The sequence below is a fragment of the Lissotriton helveticus genome, chromosome 4_1 (genome assembly GCF_964261635.1).
Source record: "Lissotriton helveticus chromosome 4_1, aLisHel1.1, whole genome shotgun sequence".
NCBI lineage: Eukaryota > Metazoa > Chordata > Amphibia > Caudata > Salamandridae > Lissotriton > Lissotriton helveticus.
In genome coordinates this window covers 419,087,095-419,101,039 of record NC_136063.1, presented here as the reverse complement: position 1 = coordinate 419,101,039, position 13,945 = coordinate 419,087,095, and the positions used below count along the sequence as shown (strand labels likewise).

General features: G+C 43.9%; 1 protein-coding gene across 4 annotated transcripts in view; it reads left to right on the top strand.

Moving 5' to 3' along the window:
- Window positions 1–13,945, top strand: part of VPS13B (vacuolar protein sorting 13 homolog B) — a 3,181,000-nt gene that overhangs the window by 2,969,080 nt on the left and 197,975 nt on the right. For all 4 annotated transcript variants that reach the window (XM_078686964.1, XM_078686965.1, XM_078686963.1 and 1 more), the window contains exons 45-47: window positions 9,225–9,491; window positions 12,739–12,822; window positions 12,962–13,137. In XM_078686964.1, coding sequence (XP_078543090.1) covers window positions 9,225–9,491; window positions 12,739–12,822; window positions 12,962–13,137 — 527 coding nt within the window. The remainder of the gene's footprint in view (window positions 1–9,224; window positions 9,492–12,738; window positions 12,823–12,961; window positions 13,138–13,945) is intronic.

Sequence of the window (13,945 nt, the reverse complement as noted above, 5' to 3'; positions counted from 1 at the left end):
CATCTTAGAAGAAGGTAAGTGTCTGTGGTCGCTAATGCCTCATACCTCATGTGTTAGAGCAAGGTCTCCAACCTGGCAACAAAGATTTGTCAATTTGGAATGTCTCAATGTGGGGAATATATATCAGCCATTGCTGCAATGCCCCTGGCACAAAGGGAATATTACTGGTAGTAGTCCTCCCCAAACACTGCACAAATTTATACTCGAATATCAGCCTTAAATATATTTTGGTAAATTCAACCTTTTTTCTCCAAAAATCAGCTCAGGAGTCCTGAAAACACACATTTTCTACTTTAATACACACTTTTCAATTTTGATAAACATATAAATCAAACAAGCAAAAACTTTAAATTTAGTAGATCAGACTGCACAGAGGAAAGCTACTTGTTCGACAAGCGTGTGCTAGAGGGATCCCCAATGTTTTTCGGAGGGGTGTTTCTTTTCAAGTACACAAAACTGTACAAAGACACAAAGGGCAGATACTTTATTATGCGGGGCAACCTTGTGGGTACACCAATTGTTTTCACTTTGTTTGGATGAAAATAGTGCAAGTCAGTACAGAAACACTTATTTGCGGTGGAGTTTTCCATGTTATAATAGATCCCAATCTCACAAGATCTAGCACAGTGAAACGGCCTCAACCGATGGCTGTGTCCTGACTGAGTGAGACCATGTTAGATGTCGAGTTTACCAACATGTGGCATTTCAGGCACCCAGAGCACCTTGAGGGTGCATGTATTTTCACTCGTATGTAACTCCTGGTACAGGATTAATTACTAGTTGACCTTCAGGGACATCGGCGGTAGTGCTACACAAATCAAACGCAAACCCATAACCCTATCTAATCATGCCCAAGTCCTCCTTGCAATATCCTCAATCAATCAATCAATCATCAGAATTTGTATAGCGCGCTACTCACCCGTAGGGTCTTAAGGCGCTGAGGGGGGGGGTCGCTACTGCTCGAACAGCCAGATCTTGAGTTGTTTCCTGAAGGAGAGATGGTCCTGGGTCAGCCGTAGGTGAGTGGGGAGGGAGTTCCAAGTCTTGGCTGCCAGGTAGGAGAAGGATCTTCCTCCGACGGTGGATTTGCGGATTCGTGGGACGGAGTCGAGGGCGAGGCTGGCGGATCGGAGCTGGCGGGTGGGTGTGTAGAATGTGAGGCGGCTGTTGAGGTACTTCGGACCCGTGTCGTGGAGAGCCTTGTGTGCGTGGGTGAGGAGTCTGAACGTGATTCTCTTGTTGACGGGGAGCCAGTGCAGGTCTTTCAGGTCGGCAGAGATGTGGATGTGGCGAGGGATGTCCAGGATGAGTCGTGCTGAGGCGTTCTGAATGCGCTGGAGTCTTTTCTGGAGTCTGGCTGTGTTGCTGTGGTTCCAGCGTAGAGGGTGTTCCCGTAGTCCAGACAGCTGGTGATGAGGGCCTGAGTGACCGTCTTCCTGGTTTCGGTGGGGATCCATCGGAAGATCTTGCGGAGCATGCGTAGGGTGTTGAAGCAGGATGACGAGACGGCGTTGACTTGCTTGGTCATCGTGAGGGAGGAGTCCAGGATGAAGCCCAGGTTGCGTGCGTGGTCCGTTGGCTTGGGTGCGGTGCCCAGGGCAGGGGGCCACCAGGAGTCGTCCCAGGCGGAGGGGGATGGTCCGAGGATGAGGACTTCCATCTTGTCTGAGTTCAGTTTCAGATGGCTGATCTTCATCCATTCTGCGATGTCTTTCATTCCTTCCTGGAGGTTGGCTTTGGCGGTGGCGGGGTCATTGGTGAGGGAGAGGATCAGCTGCGTGTCGCCGGCGTAGGAGATGATGCTGAGGTTGTGTTGGCGTGCGATGGCTGCGAGAGGGCTCATGTAGACGTTGAAGAGGGTGGGGCTGAGTGAGGATCCTTGCGGAACGCCGCAGATGACTTCGGTGGCCGCGGATCGGAACGGGGGGAGGCGGACTCTCTGGGTTCTTCCGTCGAGGAACGAGATGATCCACTCCAGGGCCGCTCCTTGGATTCCGGTGTTTCTGAGGCGCTGTATCAGGGTGCGGTGGCATACGGTGTTGAAGGCTGCTGAGAGGTCCAGGAGGATGAGGGCAGCAGTTTCCCCGTTGTCGAGCTGGGACCTGATGTCGTCGGTGGCTGCGATAAGGGCGGTCTCGGTGCTTTGGTTTGCTCGGAAACCGGACTGAGAGGGGTCGAGGGATCCGTTGGTCTCGTGGAAGGTGGAGAGTTGTCTGTTGACGGTCTTCTCGATGACTTTGGCTGGAAAGGGAAGGAGCGAGATGGGGCGGAAGTTCTTGAGGTCCGTGGGGTCCGCGGTGGGTTTCTTCCGGAGGGCGCTCAGCTCGGCATGTTTCCAACTCTCTGGGAAGGTGGCGGATGCGAAGGAGCTGTTGATGATGTTCCGGAGTTGGGGTGCGATGATGGAGTCGGCTTTGTTGAAGATGTGGTGTGGGCAGGGGTCAGTAGGGTAACCGGAGTTGATGGTGTTCATCAGGCGGGTGGTGTCTTCGGTGCTGACAGGGGTCCAGGTGCAGAGGGTGATGATGGGGTGCGCTGGTTCGGTGGTTGGGTGCGTGGTCAGCGCGCCGAAGCTGTTGTGTATGTCGGCGATCTTGCGGTGGAAGAACGAGGTGAGTGAGACGCAGAGGTCTTGCGGGGGTGTGATGTCGTTGTTGCAGGCGCTGGGGTTGGAGAGCTCTTTAACGATGCTGAAGAGTTCCTTGCTGTTGTGGGTGTTGTTGTCCAGTCGTTCTTTGAATGTTGTCTTCATGGTGGTGCGGATTAGCTGGTGGTGTTTGCGGTGGCGTTCTTGAGGGCGGTCATGTGTTCTACTGTCTGGTCGTGGCGCCAGGCTTTCTCGAGGGTGCGGCATGTTTTCTTGGAGTTTTTGAAGTCGTTGGTAAACCACAAGGCTTTCCTGCTGCTGGGAGGATTTTTCAGAGGTGCGAGTTCGTCGGCGCAGTTGGTGAGCCACTGTGTGAGGTTGCTGGCTGCTTCGTTGGGGTCCGTTGTGTTGGTGGGAGGGTTCTGGCTGAGGACAGTGGTGAGCTGGTTGGCGGATATTCTTTTCTGCAACGCATCATATGGCATTTATTGAAGGTTGCCTTTCTTTGTCCTGCAGGATGCCGTTTTTAGAGTTGAGACTCGCACTGAAATTTCAAAGTCCTTTACTCTTAATGTGGGCTTGGTAATTAGTCTTGGAGTACTGTGAGAGGATTTCAAGGTGGTAAATAGGGCACTTGCATCTCCAAGCTGTATGGGATCCTGCAAACTATCCAGAGGCTTATTGGCAGACTTTACCCTAAGCTTCTAGAACTGGAAATGGAACACTGCAAATCCCTGGAGAAAGATCATCTGGTTGATGCATACAGGTTAAACTTGAAGAGTTTAATGAACTTGCTGCAAGGGAAATTACCTACACTTTTAGGGAAGCTAAACCCAGAACATATGGTGAGGGCAACCACCTGAGCAGGATGCTTGTGCGTCTCCTTAAATGTCTCCTTAAATGTCCCTGGGCCTTCCTTACACTAAATAAGTGTGAGAGTGACTCCTTCATGTACGAAGCTAATGCTATCCTCCAAGAAATTGTTAACTTCTTTACTGATCTCTAGCAGTCTAAAACTGATGAAACTGTAGGTGATATATACATTTAAGTTTTTTGACATAATTGCTCTCGCCTGGCCCACGTACTCTTATAATCTATATCCGGACATGTTTATCACCACAGAGGAGATTATTCAGGTTGTGCCTGGTATACTAAGAGGTTGGACCCCTGGGGCCGATGGACTGCCAGTCTATTTTTATATAGAACATGCAAAGCAACTAGCGCCACACTTGTTGGAAATGAATGAAGAGGCAATGCAAAAGGGCACCCTCCTGCCTTCTCTTCGCGAGGCACTGCTTGCTACAGTCCATAAGCCGGTAGAGCACTGTGATTCGTGCCACCCTCTTGTCATGATAAATATGGCCAATAAACATGTAACAACACTCTTATCTAAAAGATTTGTCCCTATACTTCCTGGCTTGATTAGGCCGGACCAATCAGAGTTTATATCTGGGCGGTATTCGTCCCATAATGTTCTCATCATTTTTGCCTTGATTCACCAACTCAATACAAAAGTTAACACGGTTGTGGCTTTTCTTGATGCCAATAACGCATTTAGTGCATTGGAGCAGAGGTATTGCTTTCTGATATTGGGGAGAATTGGTTTTGGTGGTAATTTCATCAGCTGGATAAAACTACTTTGTGACTGTCCTTTTGCACATAGCCAGTAGAATAGGTCACCCCTCCTTATATACAGGGATCAGAGCAGATAAACATCTTAGCCCCTATTCTTTTTTATCCTAGCCATGGAACCCATTGCTTCTTGGCTCAGACAATACCAATCAGAGCAGGGCCGTTTTCTTTATGCTGATGAAATACCTCTGTTAGGAATCCAGCCACTAACATCTCATATATAATATGAGACTTCTTCAAGTTCTAATTCCTATCAGGCATATTCATTAGCTGGGCTAAGACTACTGTCTTCACCCTAACTGAGTGCTCTCTATAATAAGCTTTAAGATGAAGAAATGTATCTGTCAAGAACCTAGGCATCCATATTAGTAGGGACATTGAGTTCACTCTGTGAGACAATTATGGTGAAACTGTTGTCATATTAGAGGACCAAGTAGCTGCATGGAACAAACTCTGTCTATCTCTAGCTGGACTGCTAGACATAGCCAAGATGATTGTCCTTCCCAGATTTCTGTATTCGTAACTATCCCTGCTCTCTCACTAAACATGTCTTCAATAGGCTACAGCCTTGCTTGACTAGGCTTGTAGGGGTGGGCAAACAACTATGATTGAGCTGAAACACACTGACTCCCCTTTGAGCCGGGTGGACTCTATGCCTCAGAGCTGTGCGCAGGCTCACTTTACACATTCGTGGCACCAACCCATGCTTTTTCAAGCACACAGCTCGATTGAGATGGATAATACTAGGCCAACTCCACTCAACATGATGCTTTGAAAGCCCATCACATGACCCATAGCTGAACTGAATACCTTGAGATGTACTCTCTGGGCCTGGGACATATTGAGACTTCGGACTCACCTTGATCAGCTCTACTCTCTTGGGATACCTCTCTCATGGAACCTTGACTACTTTTAATGAACAAGCCTGGGGTAGACAGGCAATTGCAATGCTTACAGCTGCACACCCTTGTTGACCTGAACCGGACGGGTAGCTTTATCCTGTTAGCCACTATTCAAGGAGAATACACCCAGACCTTGTTGGACACTTTTCTGTACTTCAGACTTCGTGAAACATCCAAAGCCAGTACTTATCAACTTGCAAACACCCTAGACAAATGAACAGTGGACATAGTGTTGTGCATGTACCAAGGCCTAATTACAGACTGAGATTAATTCATTTTGTTTTTATTTATAAAGTTTTATATAGTGCAAACAAGACCCAAGAGGGTATTGAGAGCTTTACAAATAGTCATGAACAAATGAGAAAAAAACAAGTAAGGCCAACCAAACAACATGTTCGTGACATACAGGCAGTCACCTCCGAGCTCCGATCTGGTGGAGGAGGACGAGTATAACGTAAAGCGAAAAGGTCTGTATACAAGAGCATAAATAAACAATAAAACATGGGTGTTCAATAGAACAAAATGTTCGACAACGATCCAGGATGTAGCAATGCCAAGCTGGGAGTAGAAACCCATACATAGCCCGGCTGACAAGACAATAGACAATGGCTAATTTCTTGTTCAGAAAAGGATTCATCAGTAACGTTTTCACTTCTTTTTTCGAAAGACACTGTTGGGGGATTCAGTCTGGTTTCAGAACGCAGGGAGTTTCTGATTCTTGGTGCAATACCAGAGAAGGCGCAGTTTTATGTTTTCTCCCTTTGACATTTTTTGGTTTTCAACAGCAAGGTGCTGGAGCTCCTAGACGATCCGCAACCACCTGATAGTTCCAGTTTTTGAGCACACTATAGATGGCAGTTGAAGTGAAGGGCGTTATGGCTCATGCAGGCAATTTGTAGTTGTATCCTGGATTCATATGGGAGTCAGTTTAGGGATTTCAAATCCGGTGAGATGTGGTTGCTTTGTTTTGGTCCTGTAATGAGCCTTACCACAGAGTTCAGAGAGGCCCTTAGAGGAGCCAACTTGTAACTAGGTAGAACGCAATGGGTTGCACTGCCACACTCCAACCTTGAAATGACTATGGCTTGCACAGCAGGCTTGAAGTAATCGGTGGGGAGGAAGGGTTTTATTTTTCTTAGGATGCTCAGTTGAAAGTTCATGTCAATGTGTTTGCACAAAATATAGCACACAACCGTATCATTCTTCAAGGCGGGTCTCTGGGATAACTCGAATTGCACTAGATGTAGAGTCTTCAATGCAGGTTTTCTTCAGTTGAAGTGGCAGTGCCCGCCAGTTGCCAATTCTTGGTGGTATTGAGGGCTCTAGCTGACATGGCAGGGGTCACTATTTCCACTACACTGCCCTTGGGTTTTGTGGGCTACAGCAAACATAATCCAATTAAGGTTCAGAACCTTACCACATTGACTTTGCTGCTAGGCAAAAGTAGATTGTTTATTCAATTAGGGCACCACCCCCTATCTCAGGTTCAGTGACTTCCTCAGAGATGTTGCCTATTGGAATGCACATTTTGATTCATATTGAGATCTGTTGCCAGCCTAGTTAAGCCCTAGAGATAAGTACGAACAATATGCTGGAAAAATCTTTATGAAACTTTGAATAAAGAAAAATTGAAGAATACAGACTTGGATCTCAAATTATATTGGCGTGACAACTGCTGATCCCGTACTATATATAAAGAAATTGTTCTTTTGAACTGCATCTGTGTTTGCTAGTTTGAACACTCCTGTGTATAAAAGCTTGAGTGCTGAGGGCTATATACTAGAGCTCGTTGTTGATTTTTACTAATTTGGAGTGCTGTAATTAGAATTTCCCCACATATACTGACTCGGGCTTACATTTCGGTGTTTGCCTATAGCACCTTTGGATAGTAGGTGCATAGATTTTCTTTAGCACCCAAGACATCATTATTGTTTCTATTGCTTTTTCTTAACTTTTCGTGTACCATTGCAAGATACATATCTGTGGCCTATAGAATAGTGCGGACATTTCCCTCGGGAACACTACTATCCTCTCATTTTTTACAGGATATTGGCTTACCACCTCCTCCTTTTGATAGAACTAAACACAAGAGAAGAGATAGCATCATTGTTCCACGTCCAGATCATCTTGTGCATAATACCAGAGCACCACAAAACGATTTTTTGATAATAGGTCCACAAGACATATCAACTGGTGACAGGGTATATGTAGATGGTGATTGACTGTCTAGCCCAATAAGCTCCTTCAAAGGCAGAAGTATGTGGTCTGATGGGGTGTGAGTGCACAATCCCTAGGTAAGCCTGGTGACTCATCTATGAAGGGCTTTGAGTGCTCTGGCTAAACCTAAATCACTGTAAGGCTGGTGTAGTGGGGAAGGGGCAGTGGAGAAGGGAACCCCAGAGAGTCATATTAAGGTGTTCAGGAAGGAGAAGCCCAGACAATGTGCGGATCCACCCCAATTGCTGTGAGGTGAACCTGTATGGTCATTTGGGGCTATTGGGGACACAGTATTGGGAAGAGCTTTTGGGTATTGTAGGGTGGCAGACTCTGATTCACTATGGTCAGGAGGTTTGGTCAGCCTGGGGATCAGTGTCTCCCAGTTTTGAGCTATGGGACGGCGGTGTAGGCCATGCCACCTCTCTGCATAGGGCTATGACGTCAGCATTTGGCCAGTAACATAGAGCTTGGAGCCAGGCAATGCAGTAAGTTTACACTTAAGATTTAGGATCATTTTGGCAATGATAAGTGCGAGATCAAAGAAATTGGCACTGTTATTTTGCCCACAAGACTTTCTATATACCTCAGGTCTCTTGTCTCCCAGGAACTCATCTCCTGTCTTCCTGGGACCATCCCAGTTCTAGACAACACTCCTTTCCAGAAGGGGCGCAATTGGGGACTATCCACAGCATGTGTTTCAAGTTTCCTGCGGGGGTACCACATCCAGTTCAGAGGTCTGGGCATCTGGGAAATATTCTAGCAATCCTTTAACGGGAAATGTAAGCCCTATGCAGTACATAAAACTGGATGAGTTGTAATCGGGAATTAAGTGAGACCTTTCTCAGGTATGCCAGTGCCATTTCCAACTCACAGAAGCTCACCCTTCCACTGCCTTCACCTTTGTCATCCTAAGAAGGAGGAGCAGCTGCATTTCTTTGATCCCAATAGGGCCTTCAGTTTCTTGTGTGTGTGGTAAATCTGCCTTTGGTGAGATTGTACTCCAACAGAATAAGGGCTCCCACCTTGTATTGTGATGATAATAATTCTGTCATTGGTAGTTCTTTTAACTGCAGATTTGTCACATCTGGTGAGAATCTCTGATTTTACAATAAGCAATATTTATACTTTGAGCCCTACATGTGCAGATTGGCTGTTAAATCTGTTGGCAATGTCTGTGCTTGTGGGTAGTTTTTACCACATTTCCAGTAGCCAATCCACACATCCATATTTTCAACCTAACACCTAAATCAACACAAAATGTACAGTCATAGGTGGAATTTGAAATCCGCAATATCTGCAAATCCTGGGTCTTTGCGGATGTGAGCATTACACTGCAAAATCAAAAATTCCTTGTCGTAAGTTCAGCTTATGACCACAAAATGTTTTGAGATTCTGATCCATGATAGCAAATATGGCTAATATCAATCAGTCATTAAGCGCACTACATACTCGCGAGGGTCTCAAGGCGCTGGGGGGGGGGGAGGGAGGTGGGGACCGCTAATATATTTATGAAGCGTAAAGTGGTGCTTTTGTGTTAGTAAAAACCAGAGCTTACAATTAGGGTTTGCATGAAAATTCATGGATGAATGGACATCTGTAGACCATCTTCTCTCTGAACAGAAAGACCCTGCAGTGCTTTCTGGCTTAAAGGTGTTGGTGCATAGAGAAGTAAGAAAAGGTGAGTTTTCAAGGTTTCTCGGTCTGCAAAGAGTCTACCTACTGGGATTGTTGACTTAACAGCCTCTTCACCACCATCAAGCGTGTTCTTATTTAGAATGCAGATAGTTACATGGCTGCACTTGCTTCTAGTCTACTGGAGTTCTGAGTATGCGTTCATACATTTATATGTCTTTAGACGTCTCTTTGGCTTTCTATCTCTTCTCTAGATTATCATTTGTGGGCGACAGATCATCTGCAGTTATTTGTCTGAAAGCATCCACCTGAAAGTGGTGCAGCATTACATTGGACAGGATGGACAGGCTGTGGTTCGAGAACATTTTGACTGCCTTGAAGCCAAACAGAAGCTGCCTTCATACATCTTAGAAAATAGTGAGCTGACAGAACTGTGTGTCAAGTCAAAGGGAGATGATGAATGGTCCAGAGATGTGTGTCTGGAGTCCAAAGACACAGAAGAATTCAGTGTCATCATTCAGGTATGAATATTAACTGATTTCTAGGGAAATTAGTATTCTTAAATATAACTCGTGTTTTTTGGAATCCGAACAATGTATACTTGTATATGGTGCTCTGTTTTGCAAAACATCCAGGATCAATTAAGGTTCAGAAAACATGGTGCTTCCCAGGAGAATTACATCAACCGTTGGCAGTACCTAGAATGATAACACTCCTACAGGTATAAACATGGTCCAGACCTATGAAGTAGTGCCAAATACAACAGCATACCACTAAGACACCCACAGAAACCTCACCCAAACTATGGAGCTTCACCCAACATGACCTCTGAATGACCTTGACATACAGATCAGATGCAATAAAATAACTACAGCTTCCCAACAATAAGTGATGCCTCTCCAATGAATAATAGAATAAGCCCCCTCCACTCTGCACTTGAAGACCTACTACATGTATAATGAATTAGAGGATTTTAACCACAGCGAGCCCACAGTTCGCAGACATTGTAAATATTTTATACACTACTTCCTATCTCTAATCAAACGATGGAGGACAGTAACACTAGTCTTTAATGACGGTCCTTCCCTTACCAATTTGATAGAATCCATGTCACCGAATGATATCATATACTAACTCAGCACCTGATCCCTTATTAGCGATGAGATAGGCATATAATACAGTCATAGAGGTCTGCCAGGATCAAAGACATCAGCCAAATGTTGCTGGTCACTGGTGGACTCTAACATAGTCCACCATGCAGGTTCCAAATATTCAGATACTCTGAGCGCTGACTTCTGACAATGACAAAAAGGATGATAACAAAACTGCTTGTTCTCAAATCTCTTCACTTGACATCTAATAATGTTAGTCATAGAAAGGAGAACTGTAATGCAGTCCATCCGGTCTGATATCTGGTCCGCCACTCACCCTTTAGCCACACTGTTTAATTATTTGTTTTATTTAAAACATATTGTATAGTGCGAACATGACCCTAGAGAGTATCAGAGCGCTTTACAGACATGTTGCGGAACACATAAGGGAGACAATTGCTGCATATATCTCTCCAGGATAAAACAGATCACAAAGTGGAAGTCTTGCTGCCACAGCAGCACATAAAATCGGATTGTAAACATAAACAATACCATGCCAACTCTATTAAATGACCTTCAGAAGTAATCATAGCCACCAGCATAACTCAAATTATAATAATGTGCATCCATCCCTCACACTTGCTCATTCACCACAGTACTGAGCGCTGTCCTTCGTAGCGCTATCCTTCGTAACATGATAACCATAGCTCGCTGGTCATCACATATGGCATGGAAACACTTCCCACTTAGGCTCAAAGCAAATATACACACTTCCGATCACATGCCCCCTGTGTAGCATGCTACCCACATGAATCATCGCTTTAGCTCTATATAAATGTTGTAATAAAATACAACACTGATTTCAAAACCTCACTTGGCCATTGGCTTTTCCTGCACATTTTACCCTCTTAACCAGGTCAAGTTGGCTTTCATGATCATTTCTGCCTCATCAGCTCTAATGTAGGGTTGTTTTTCAATGCTTGCTTCCCTTTAAGTCATGACATTTTTCCCACAATTCTACTAAGTCTACCTTTTACAGCTGTATTTTTTTCCCAATATTAGCACATTAAACACTCAGAGGATACCTTTTTCTTCAGCAGTACAACATATCCTGCTAGCATTGGATCTTTGGCATGCAAGAATTGTGAGTCATGGGAATCCTGGATACGTTTTTCAGAAAAATCAATATTAACATGCACCTGATTAATACATGCTATTAGTAGCCCATCCACCTCATTGTTTTGGTGTGAACGCTAGCCAGTGAGGGGCTGAGGAGATGTGCTCTAAACTCTTCCCTCCACCAAAGGCTACCGTAGCGGAGATGTTTAGATATCTGGATGTGTATGTCGAGTTTTAAGCCCAAGGCATCCTTCTAGGCTTTAGATACTTATATAATAGCTCATATTACTGGCGTGTATCTGGAAAGACTCTGGTGGATTTCCACTTTAACATTCAGACGAATCTAAGGGCATTAATCTCATGTCATAGAAGTGGAATGATGATGAATTGAGAAGGGGTTCACTGGAGCATTCCGAGAGCACCACTTAAATGGCACAAAAGACATTACTACTCCCATTGAACTGTAGGTTTTGGTGAGATTACATCTTATGACTCAATATGTGCTACACCTAGAACTACAATTTCTTTTTTATAGTTTAGGCAAGTAATAATGACCTTGCCAACCACCACGAAAATAAAAGTATTATTTTAAAGTATTATGAATTTTGGCTACATAAATTGGTTTCAATGAGACTCAAAAATGTGTTCCTTTAACATGAAATGCTAGATAAATGCATCATTCTTTATTCAATCTTGAAATCGAGGCGTTACCAATGTCAGTTAAAATGTTAATAGACCCTTAGAAAATGTTGAGAGTTTTCTACAGAATCACAATACTGTCTAGCACTTCTGTAAAAACGGTCTATTTAAAAGCATGCAGTTCTTCATAATATTTGCACCTCTGCGAGGTGTATTATTTAACACATTTGTGGCATAGCAGTTGAATGAGACGTGGTCTGCCAAGTTTAATTTTTCTCTTAATTGACTAAATCTTGGTGATTTGTAGGTGTTTATGTGTATATTTTTGTGAAAGGTATTCTTTTTGAGTAAAAGGAAGCTAATGTTCCTTCCTGATCCTAAATTATCCCATGCGAATAATTTATAAATTATCACTGTGTACTGTTCTCTAGAAAACGACAAAACCCATCAGTGCTCCGCACCACTCAGAATTTGTTTGGTAGTAAATGTTTGATAGCTGCTCCTTTTTACACCCAGGAGTGAGACTCCCCTTTCTAGTTATAAAATGCTGTTCATCTTGAAAATAAATGCCTGAATGTTGTTTTCTTAGATGAAGTTAAGGTTCTGGGGAGGCCATGTTGCCCTTGACGTGCACTTGGTCTGACCCACCATGTTCATGTTAGTTGTTATGTTCATAGAAATAATGCTTGCTTTGTGGAGCATGCTAGACCCTCCTAGATGTTCTGTGTGATGTAACGTATGTGAAACCTTTTATATATATATATATATTTTTGAATTATTTGTCTCAAAGGTGGTTTTAGGAATCTCATTGTGCTCCTTCATGATGTTGCCTTGTTGTCTTTATTAACTGGATAACTTTTTGTGTTCTTTAAACATGAAACCGGTTCTAAATTAACAATGTCTATCTTTTTGTACACAGGTGCCATCTTCAAATGGTTCCGTTATTTATGTCTGGTGCACACGTCTTACTTTGGAGTTGCATTCTCAAGTGCAGCAGAGAATGGTGAGTTGCTTTAACTTTTTATGTCTTTAAGTAAAATAAGGTCAGAATGACCTGTAACTGAGATTTATAGAGTACTCTCTTTCGCAGAGCAGCTGGAATGATTAAAGAATAAAGTCACCCTGTTCTTTTGTTCCTCTAGATTGTGTTCAGCCCTCTTTTTATCATGAGGAGTCATCTGCCTGATCCCATTATCATTCATTTGGAGAAAAGGAGCCTGGGATTGAGTGAAACCCAGTTTGTACCATGTCAAGGAGAGGAAAAATCCTTGCAAAACATTGAGCCCGACATTACGCATCACCTGACATTTCAGGCAAGGTATGTCTCACAAGGATTGAGTCAGTAGTAAGGAGGTATTGAGCAACTTTAGCAGTCCCTAGTACTAAATCTTTGTATCTTTATACTATCCATTTGGGAATTATTCTGCCAACTGCTTGGGAACGAGCTTCTGAGTGCCAGTGAAGATTGTATCACCCCAATGATGCCCCTTCCTCACGGTGAGACATTTAGCTCGCTTGCTTCTTTGGCAAGAGGAGTAGTATGCTTGCACCTTCTTTTTCTGTTGCCCTCTTCTGTAAATTGTGTCAAATATTTGTGAGTCCCTATCATGTCCAGTGCTGGACAATGTAAGACAGTGCAACTACTACACATTAAAACTTTCCGTCTCCCTGAAATATGATACGGTGACGTGTCCATAATGTCCCGTAAATAGAAGAGGGAGTATCAGTCAACGGATTTTGCCATGACACCTCTATTGCTCAATATGCAGTCTTTGCTACACCGTGTAGAAGGAGAAGGCTACGAAAAAGGGTATTTGTACTGCTTGTGCTCCATATGTAAATATGCAGTAATCAAAGTAAAACCAGTGGTGTAGCCCAAGTATATCCTGGTTAAGTACATATGATCATACGCAAGAGTTTCACAGCCCTTGTTGCGTCTGTTTACGTTAGGTGAGTAGTAATGACTGACTAGGCCCTGAGTCCCTGGGACCGTTCTTTGGATCTTGGGTACTGACATTTTCATGAAGGGTGCCAAATGTTACTATCACGTAGTTCAAATAGATTATACTTCTAGTAGTTTTGTGTAAAAAAGATTTAATAGTAGGATATTTACATGTACATTTTAG